This window comes from Hirsutella rhossiliensis (genome assembly GCF_020360975.1).
Source record: "Hirsutella rhossiliensis strain HR02 chromosome Unknown scaffold00009, whole genome shotgun sequence".
Classification (NCBI taxonomy): Eukaryota; Fungi; Ascomycota; class Sordariomycetes; order Hypocreales; family Ophiocordycipitaceae; genus Hirsutella; species Hirsutella rhossiliensis.
The window spans coordinates 673,002-683,326 of record NW_025408675.1 but is presented as its reverse complement, the minus strand read 5'-3'; the positions used below and the strand labels follow the sequence as shown (position 1 = coordinate 683,326).

General features: G+C 59.3%; 3 protein-coding genes across 3 annotated transcripts; 1 reads left to right on the top strand and 2 right to left on the bottom strand.

The window, feature by feature from the left end:
- Positions 1-477: 477 nt before the first annotated feature.
- HRG_07973 (CENP-Q, a CENPA-CAD centromere complex subunit domain-containing protein) lies at positions 478-2,519 on the top strand (the record flags this gene model as incomplete). The annotated part of the gene is made up of 4 exons (XM_044866444.1): positions 478-480; positions 563-1,061; positions 1,104-2,158; positions 2,310-2,519. 4 exons carry the CDS (start codon positions 478-480, stop codon positions 2,517-2,519), a joined length of 1,767 nt encoding a protein of 588 aa, XP_044718333.1.
- Positions 2,520-3,485: 966 nt separating this feature from the next.
- On the bottom strand, positions 3,486-3,941 carry HRG_07972 (uncharacterized protein; the record flags this gene model as incomplete). Its single annotated transcript, XM_044866443.1, has 1 exon — positions 3,486-3,941. One exon carries the CDS (start codon positions 3,939-3,941, stop codon positions 3,486-3,488), a length of 456 nt encoding a protein of 151 aa, XP_044718332.1.
- Positions 3,942-7,106: 3,165 nt separating this feature from the next.
- On the bottom strand, positions 7,107-9,925 carry HRG_07971 (putative protein required for cell protein; the record flags this gene model as incomplete). Its single annotated transcript, XM_044866442.1, has 5 exons — positions 7,107-8,710; positions 8,918-9,100; positions 9,143-9,265; positions 9,325-9,734; positions 9,783-9,925. 5 exons carry the CDS (start codon positions 9,923-9,925, stop codon positions 7,107-7,109), a joined length of 2,463 nt encoding a protein of 820 aa, XP_044718331.1.
- Between the last annotated feature and the right edge of the window lie 400 nt (positions 9,926-10,325).

Below are 10,325 nucleotides of genomic sequence, written 5' to 3'. Positions count from 1 at the left end.
TGGTTGCTAGACCAAACGTTCTTATGTGTGGTCAATTGACGAAGTTGTCGCTTAGTCAATTCACCTATGGAATCCCTAGTGTGGCGGAGGGGGGTCTAGTAGCGCGACCACTGCTCTTGCCCTTCTGGGCTAAGGCCCTTATAGTTACGACTTATATAGAGATATATATATAGATTGCTTCCATCTATCGTTTCTCCACTTAAAGAGAGAATCACTTATAGGCTTAAGCGTCTAAACAAATCTTTTATACCTTTGCTACTTAAACTCGACATTCAAAAATGCAGTTCAACGCCACTGCAACGCCACCACTTTCGTGCTCTCGCCGCCTCCTTCGCCACCGCCGCCCCGACCCCTCGGTAAGTAGATATGATATACCCCCCCCCTCTCTTACCCCAGGAGCAGATCTCGACTAAATTAGTACATCTCCGGCCCGCACCCTCTCGCGACTCCATGACCACACCGTGAACAGGCAAAACAATGGTACGTTCAACTCCCACAGCTCCCCTTTGCTGCGCGTCCCTTTGCCCTCGCAAGCTAATGGGCGGTCCGTCTTCCTCCGCAGGCGCCCGATTCTCCCGCCGGGAAGCGCAAGCGCGGCCGGACGCGGCTAGGGCAAAACAACAAGCAGCGCGCAGACGCGTCGGGGGGCCAGCACATGGCCCGCCGCGACGGCGATGACGACGACGACAGGCCGAAAAAGCGCGGCAAGGTGATGGAGAAGCACGTGGATTCGCCGCCGGCCATGGACGCGCAACCGCGCAAGAGGGAAAGGCCGCGCAAGTCGTTGGATGACGCTGCTCAGCATCGGCTGCAACCCGAAGACGAGCCGCAGCCTGGGCCATCGCGAAAGGGACGCAAACGCCAGCAAGCACCCCAAGAGCCACAGCAAGAACCTCTAGATCAGCGACAGGAAGCCGCGCCCGAGGCAGCGCCCGAGGCCCCTCGGAGAAGACACAAACGCCAGTGGGGGCCACAGGCACAACGGTCAGAGCCCACGGACAAGCAGCCGGCGACGGACGAAGCACCGCGGAGGAAGAGAGCCCGTCCGTCGTTGCAGAATCGTCGGGACGATACGAGCCGGGAGCGGGACGCGTCTCACGCAGCGGAACCGGCGCCGCGCGGGAAACGCGGCCGACCTCCAGTCCCGGAGCGTCCTGAGAACGAGGTTGCGCACCAGGAAGCAGACGAAGAGCCAGACGCGAGGACTCGCAACCGAGCACGGCCGTCTCAACGGGGGGTGTCGCCGTCCCAAGCCCAGAACGGCCCCGCCGAGCGTCGTAAAAAAGGCCAGCGACCATCGCAGACGCAAGAAAAGTCCGATCAAGAACGCACACGAAGGGAAAATCGCCCGAGCGGAGCCATGCCGACGACCGGATCTTCTAATAGAAGACGCGCTATCCCCGAGCCATCGCTGCCCGTCACCGAACCGCGCGACCCCAAACGCCGCCGATCGCGCCAGCACGTCGATGAAGACGACGCAGCCCCCGTGTCCCCCTCTGCCCCTCCGCCATCGCCCCCCAAACCCTACGTCCACATCGTGCCTCGCGTCCGCCACGTCCGCCAGTCCACGATTGCGGCAAAGTGGTCGCCACTGACGGGCCCGTCGCTGTCGGCCGTCTCGGCCCTGCTGCAGCTCGCCCACCAGCCCATCCTGCAGCGGCTGTCAAGCACGCACCAGCGCCGCGCGCACGCGTCGGCGGCACTGCGTCTCATGGCGCGCCGCATCTCGCGCAAGGTCGCCGCCCGCGGGTTGCCCTTTCCCCCGGCGTCGATGCCCGCGGCCTCGCGCCGCGGCGGCCAGCAGCAGCAGCAGCCGTCGGATGGGGGTCGCGAGACGGAGCTCGACTTTGAGAGCGTGCTGGACGCCAAGGCCGCGCTCGAGGCGCAGCTCGGGCCGGCGGCGCACGCTGTTGAACTGCTGAGGCGTGAAAGGGACAGCATTGAGAAGGAGCTCGAGAGGGACTATGAGACGCTGAGGGAGCTCGAGGCCCGGGCCAGGTCGCAGACGAGGGAACAGAGAGGGCTCTTGAAGAAGGCGCACGCGCTGACACCCCTGGCCATGATCCCGGAGCAGCCGTACGATGCGCGTGCGGAAGAAGGCGTCCTAACGGCAAGCGGCCTGGCGACTGCCACGACCTCATCGGGCAACCTCTTCACCGTAAGCGTCCCCTCACCCCTTTCATTCCCGCCTCCTTGCCTCCTGCCTCCCTCCCTCCTCCTTCCCCCCTTGTAACCCGAACGGCTCCCGTGTTTCACCACAGCCTTGCAAAGCGGAAACTGACCTCAAGGCTCCGGCCCCGAAACAAAAGGGTCTCGCAGCCGACGACGCCAACACGGACGACGGGGGAGAGCTACGGCAGCTCGCCGTCCAGCTCGGCGGGCACGTCGAGAGCATGCGCGCCAACCTGCGGCAGGCCGACGGCATCGTCCCGCAACTTGCCCGCGCCCGCGCCGCTCTGCAAGCCGCCCTGCACACGCATCTTGACCAGGACCAATACGAGCGCGTCGTCCTCGGATGAGGGGCTCGCCTTTTTTTATTATTTTACTTCGTGGGGGTGATGCGGTTCCCCGTGAGAGGGTTGACGCTGGGGGTTGCTTTCGTCCCATCTCCCTTTGGCGATCCGGCGTGGCGGAGGCTTCGATCGAGCAAGGGAGACGTGAGATGTGTTTGAGGGAGACAGGCTTGGATGGGTATGGCTCCTCGCCGTTGCAAAAGCAAAGCGTTGTGAACACAAGACAGCCCTGTCACCTGTTGCTTCCCTTGCCGTCGTTGCCGGCTTCACCAGACCCCTCGCCCCCTTTTCTTTCCTTTTTCCACCCCGCACTCGCCCGCATGCCCTTCCCCCCAACCCCCCTGTGCAGCTTTGCTACAGGCAAGCGTGCATATCGTGCAGATATTCATCACGCATGGGCTCGAATCTTCGCAAGGGGGAGGCGTGTCACTCTGTTGTACATTGAAGTCACAACGACAATCAGCAAAGAGCTTTCCGCTCAGCTCGACAACGTGCGTTCCGGAACTGAACCTTGTTGAAGTGAAAAAGCTATGTACACAAGAAAGCTACCTACCATTCCGATCTGTACGGAACCAAGCCCGTCTGTTTGCCAAGGGCGAGCGACCATCGCAAAACCCTGTTGCTATCCCCCCTTTTGGTTGTCTCGTCCACCCCTATCCACGGGCCTTTGCCTCACAGAATGCCCCCGAGTAGGAAAAAAAAACTCTGATTTTGTCACGCAAAATCAGAAAGTGCATGAGAAAAATGAGCTCGTTCCGGTGGGAATTGTTTGCATTTTTTCTCCCGATGAGAAATTGGACATGTCGTCGTTGAACTGCCCTCCTGTGGCTGACCTTCCATCCCTTTTCATCTGGTCAAGTCAGATGATCCTGCTCCGTCTCACCTTCTGCTGTCGACCCCGCGAACAACTCTGCGTGGCAAAGAACTGCGCCGGCGCCCGCCCTTAAAAGATGCCATTCATTGGCTTTTCCCTTAGCGGCGCAGGCGAGCGAAGCCAGAGGGACGAGCAGAGCCATTGGGTTGGGTGCCGTTACCGCTTGGGTAGGGCACGACGGTGACGGTCGATTGGCTGGTGACAGTGGACCGGGAGATGGCAGGAGGCTGCTGACCACCTCCGACAGCCTGGGGCGTGACGGTGACATAGACAGTCGAGGCAGAGGGAGACGCCGTGACAGTGACTGTGGCCGGGGCACATTGGGAGTCACCAGCTCCGCCGCCGCCGACAGGTCCGTTGACGCCGCCGGAGGTCCGGGCAGAGGAGTATTTGGAGATGGTGACGGTAGTGGTAGTTCGAGAGGTAACCGTCGTGGTGGTCATTCCCTCCTTGTTGCCGCCAGCTAGGGCAGAGGTCTTGGCCTCGCCCACCGGTTGGGGCGTCGTGCTGGGGCGGACGTACTTGGTGACGGTCGAGTGAATGGTGGAGCTCATGGTGGTGGTGGTGGTGGACTCAACGCCCGTGCCTTGAGAGGGGGGCTGAGGGTAGCCAGGGCCTCCAGTAGCCAGGGGGACGACCGGGGCGATTTGAGAGCGAGATTCTGCTGGGTTCGTTTGGTTGCTCCGTGGAAAGTACATGCGACGAGGAGGAGAGGCGGCAGAGGCCACGGCGGCCAGCATGCCAAGTGCAGCAATTGTAAGCTTCATTGTGCGTGGCTGGTCTCGGGGGCAGCTGCTCTTTGCGTGTAGAGGTTCGCACGAAAGGGAAGAAGCTCTGTGCCTGGGGGTCTCTCGTTTGATGTTGGATGATGCTCACTCGGAGTCTTGAGACTTGACGAGTATGGTATAAGGAGCGAAACTCGATTTCGCGCCAGCGCGGTGGACACGGAGTGCCGGAAGAGGTGGAAGACCAAGGACAAAGGAAGAATCCGAGCTGGAAGCACGGTGTTGCGTACGTCTTTGGGATAGGTCAAGACGAGAGCGTGTCCAGCTTGGAGCGGACAAAAACGAATAAAAGGAGTCACGGCGACGTGAGACGGAAGAAGGACAGACAGGGCGCAAAAACCGGGCGCAAAAAGGAGAGAGCGAGAAGATATGGGCCAGAGAGAGGGTGTAAAGCGTAGAGCCAAAGGAGAGAGATGGGGAGCGCGAGAGCGGGCTGAAGGAGAGACGGAGGAGCGGCGTCGGGAGAGACGAGGGACTTTTAGGTTATCGAGGCGAGCCGGAGCAACGCGCGAGGGCATATGTAAGTCGACATAACAACAAGAATGTACAGTACACGGGCAGGTACTGTACATGGCCTCGCAGCATTTCTGGGGACAAAACAAGGCCCCAGATTGCGACAGGACTTGGGCGACAGGGCTTGGGCGACATGTCTTGGATCTTGTCTTGACCGGGGGCCCCGGTGGGACGTCTGTGGGCCAATGGTAGCGCTGACGAGGGAGCCACAGAAGTTTCTCCGGTAACCTTGAACAAGGACGTGGATCTGCCATTGTCCGTGGGGGAACATGGGTTGCGACGCCCTGGCTGTCGGCCGTCGGAGGAGGCGGCGGCGGGCGAGGAGAGGAATGGCGACGACGCTTGCTGCCCAGCCAGAGGTGATGATGGCTGCGCGAGGTGGTCAGCTCGGCCCGTGCGAGATGCGTGTACAGCACGGCACCGTACCTTTGCCTGTCCAATTGCTGGAGCTCTTTGAGATGAGATGAGATGGCCGATCCAACTGAGCTCGGCTGAACGAGGGCGAACGGGGTGGAGATTGTGAGGAGGAGGGGAGAGAAGGCCGAAAGGGGTGCAGAAGCCAGCGACCTGATTGGCCCGCGGGTGAAAAAGGGGGAAGGAGGGGCCGCCAAGGCATAATTGATGCAGGTACCAGAATCGCCCGAAACGGCCCGCCAGCCAATCACGAGGGCCCTTTTTTTTTTGTCAATTTACAGTATTTATTCTCCTGCCTTAGTTCCCGGGCACATGGCCAAGAGGAAAAGAGTGGAGATGACGGAGAGGAGATTGCAGAAATGACGGGAAAAGGCACGAAAAAGCGCGCAGATGACAGGGCGCCTGCAGCATGTGAAACGTGAAGATGGCAGCTATGCGAGCGAGAGACGGACGTGGACAGTACGCGCGTGTGTTGGAGCAGCATGTGGCAGCATGTGGCAGCATGTGGCAGCATGTGGCGGCGGCGTGTACTGCCTGTACTGTACGATAAGAGCGCCGAGCCCCCAGACCGCCACCATCCAGACCGCAGACCGGACACGTTACAGTAGAGAGCAAAGAGCAGAGCCGATCCCTCCCTCACTCAGTCAGCCCCGCCCTTGGTGACGGCCCCGGTGTCGGCTGCAGCGGTGGCCACGGCCACGGTCAGTACTCCGTACGGATACAGTAATCAAGCCTTGTTTGGCCAAGCACCCTCGTGGCTCCAGCATTGTGTGTGTGACTGACTGGGCCGCCCAACAAAGAGGATGACTGACATTGTTCCCCTTGTCTCGGCATGCCGCTTCCAATAGCCTCACCCGTCCGGACCGAGCTGTGAGACTGCCCAAGCACGCTCCGACGCGCGACCCGATGTGCACCCACTGCCGGCGCGTCATGCTGCCGCTCTCCGCCAAGGAAAAGGCCGAGAGAGAGGGGCGCGGGCCAAAAAAGGAAAAAGACCGGCTGACACAAAAAGGAAAATTTCGATCGATGCGCGTCTGCGCGAGCACGGATGTCCACGCACATCGTCACCGTTGCAGACCGCCACGCCGTCGCCCGGGCTCGCCGATCCACAGGCTCCTCTTGGCTGCGTTACGGAGCCACTACGGGAGGCACGCTTCCAGCGCACTCTTCCAGCGCACACTTCCATGTGCATGCAGGCATGCGAGGACGGCTTTGCGATAAATGGATCTCGTGCAATTACACATGCAGGTGCTTCTCAAAGAGGCAGCATTGATGTATCCACATACAACATACATTTGGTTTGAGTGACCAGTACATGCAGAGTTACCTGCTGCGCAACACTCCTCCATCCACGTCCTCTACCGTCCCCAGAACAGACGACGGGCCGCGCCCTATTCATTCCGCCGCGCACCACCTCTCGTTCGCTGTGACCCCCAATTGCGTGTCAGACCCGTTCCTCCGTCGTTGGTGGGTGCGTTTCATGTTTCTGTTGGCGCGAGCGCGCCTTACCACGGTCTACCAGGTGCCGAGTAGATGATCTGCCATCTCTGCTCGACAGGGTCTCGTCAGAGCAGGCACCATCCCTACCCTCGCGGACCACGCTCCGTAATATATCTCAGGGAGATTACCAGGCATCCATGTGCTCGTTGGTCATCCTCCCATTCACCACTCTGTATCCGGGCATGTATGGTTCAAGTATACATACACCGTGCCGTCCTCCATTGCCTCAGATCGACGGTCGGCCTGGCTGATAACTTAGCCATCCATGTGAATATCAAACCGCCTTGACCAGCACGTCTGCCCAAAAAGCCACGCCGCCTCACCTCTTTCCGCTCGGACCCGCCATCGGCGGGAAGCTTTGACCCCTGAACGAACGACTGTGCGGGCAGCATGTGCAAATATCCGTCCGAGCTCTCCACGACCCGCAAGACGTTTTCCTGATAACCCGAGATCCTGGTCATCAGTCGCCATCCAGCTGTGGAGTCGCACAGCATTGCCCTCGGCTCCTCATTCTACCTCTTCAATCATGGGGCGCCGACGGTCCGACTCATCAACCGGGCCACCACCTAGACTCACTTGCAAGCCCGCCAGCCGTCCCAGACCCGGGGCAGCCCGGTCACCGTGCTGTGGCAACAAACTCCTCGCCCGCCAGTTTCCCAGGCTCTCCACCACGTCGCGCGCATGTTGCTGAACGAGTCCATCATTGTCCGTCTCCGCCACGTATGTGAGCGTGCGCTGTATGTCCGCCCGGCTCGCTTCCGTAAGCCCAAAGCCAAGGGTCCGGTTCGACTCTCGTGCCTCATCCAGAGCCTTGACAAAGCTCAAGATGGCCCGCACTGCCGCTCGTCGCACGATGCCGTACTCGACCTCTCGCTCCATGGCCAGCACATGGACGCAGAGGTCAACGACGCTGGATACTATCGTTGGCTCAATCCCGACAATATGGGTCTCCAGTGCGCTTCCAAGGATGGATAGCGACGACGCACGCATGCGCACATCCTCGCTTCCTCGTTTGCTTTCCCACCCCTGGATGATCTGTGCCATCATGTCCCTGTTTGATCCTTCTGTCGCCGCCATCGCCTCATCATCGGATATCTCGTCATGTTGGTCCGCGTCGTCGCCCCCTTTTTGTTTCTTCATGTTGCGCAATCTCTCCCGTCTCGCCTGGTCGGCCATCGTCTTCGGCCGATATCCTCGGCGGCCGGCAATCGACAAGAGCGTCTCGCATACCTGCTTCGCGACTTCGTCGGAAAACGTTTCTCCCAGTCGCTCTATTACCTGAACCAAAGCTTCGCCGAATCTAAGGCGTGTGTCAGTCGATGCCTTCTCGTTCGCATCCAAGTAGTTGTCGAGCAGCTCTTGCACCGTCGACCTGGGGTGCTTGTTGGCCAGCTGCGTAAACACCTTGATCACCCTGAGATTGATGTAGTCTTCGTTCTCCTTCAAAAGGTCGGCCATAAGCACCGTAACCGCTGTGATGTCTAATATTGGGCTCTCGGCGACAATCAGGTTGGACAGCAAGTTGAGTCCCTCGGATATGACCGGCGGCGGATTGTCGCGCTCCCCAGTCATGTAATTCATAGCCAAGCTGTACGTCTTTTGGTCCTCTACCTGACGAGCGGTGCGGACAGAGCTGAAGTTTTCCGCAGTCTCCAAGTCATCGCGATATTTGAGTAGCATTTCGAGGTTTCTCGCAGTTGTCGAAACATCCGGTCGGTCCCCGTTGCCTATTCTGTCGAGAGCCTCTCCGATGGTCTCCAGCTCATCTGGCTTGAAATCGGATTTCTGGAAGCTGGGTGCGGTGATTACCAAGTTGAGAAGACTCAACGCGACCGCGACTATATCATCTCCAAGGGTTGAGCGGCCATCGGCCTTGAGAACTTGGCAAATGACATCGACAAGCTGGCGAAACTGATTGACTAGCTTCCCAGGGGCTTCATGCATGAGCTTCTGTAGCAACGTGACTTCGACTAAGTCCTGGATGGAGGATTTTGCGTCGTGGCCTTGGGGCGTGATGTGCACTTCCAGATCAAGTGGCTTCTGTGCAGATGCAATCCACCGGCGAAGAAGATGGAGAAAGATTGCGGCGACCTCGTCGCTCGAGCAGGCCCCTGTGATCAAATCAACCAGGACCGCAGCTTTATGATCAATCTCATTCCAGTCAAGTTCGGCATCGAGCCCACTCTCCTGCCCGCGGCGTCGCACGACCTCGATTCCTTCACGTGCGTTTAGATGATAGCACCACATGGGTCTTGAGGTGTCGACAGCGCCCGCGCAAAGGAGATTTGGAACCATGGTCGAGATACAGTCCACCTCACCGGCAAGTCTAAGATGCGTGCGCACAAGGCCACGCGCCACGCTGGAGAACCGCTGTTCCGCTGCTCGTGGCGCGTTCATCCACGAGCAAAGGGCCCAGAGTTGCAGGATGACCGGTCTGAGAACCCTCCTGCATAGTCCTGGAGACGGATTCGAGAGTACCAGAACATTTAACCGGCTGAGTGCTGTCTCGAGGGACCGCGCAGGAACAATCACTTTGATCAAACCGAGGTCGACCACTTCAGCATCGCTTGTCCCCGCCGCAGTGTCGATCTGCGCGTCGTCTGGCCCAAGTGATGGGTTCACGAGCTCCAGGAGTGGCTGGACAAAAATGTTCCACCCAGGTGCGCCTAGATGTTATGTTAGCTTCATGTCTGGTTTGTTGGAACAAGAGAGCCCCAGTCCATACCTGGAGCGCCAAACTGTTTTTTCCCCAAGATCCCGAAGCCGACAATCTGTGCCAAGGTCTTGGCCAATTCTGGACCCCCTTTTCCGTCGAGCAAGTCGAATGTCTGACTGGCGATACCTTCAAACCATGCCTCGGGCGTAAAAGAAGATGGGACAGAGGACAGGAGCCTCGTCGCCAGCGCCACCGCCTCGTGTGTGATGCTGGCACCGCTCTTCTGCGGTCTTTCTGAGTCCGCAGCCGCATTGCTGCTCGGGTGGACCGCAAAAACAAACTCCAATGTCGCCCGTACTCCGTCAGGCCTGAGTGGGAGCAAGGTAAGAGTTTGCAACAGAGGATCTCTTAGCCATTTCGGGAGCGCATCGGGCTTGATCAACGCATTCAGGGTGGGCAAGAGAACAATGGTCGCTGTTCTAGAAACCTTTTAGCACATGCAGAGCGTGTCAGGGCGAGCTTCGTACTTTGTGATGACGTCGTTGTATTGTTGGAGTCTAGCCTCACGGCTGGTTGGGCTCGACTGAGGATCGAACGCCTTCTTGCCCGCTTCGAGGATCTCTTGAGCGATTTTCACGTTGGACAGGTCTGGGGCTGCAGCTCCCGCCATCTGAGCAAACTATGAGTCCCCGCCGCCTGTGAACGATGCTGGTTCGAGCACGTCGAGTCGCCAGGAGGCGGGGCGAGTGAGGGAATGCGAGGCGCCGAAGACAGTGCTTTTGTCCCGAGAGCCCACACTGTAGCCCCCTCCCCCCCACCCTCATCACGTGCTGACGCGTTTCGGTGCGCACACAGTGTGAGCTGTGCGTATATTTAGCTGTCGATCCACCCTGACGCGCTTTCCCAAACCTCCAGTTCGCACACCACCGACCCCCCAACTCCCCAAGGTCCATTGCCGGAGACGCGCTCGTCACTGACTTCTGACAGCAGCTCTAGAAGGCAGCTTTCAAACAGAGGCAGCTTTCAATCGCTCTTTGCTGCCGTGAACTCGAATCTCCTTCGCTGCAGCA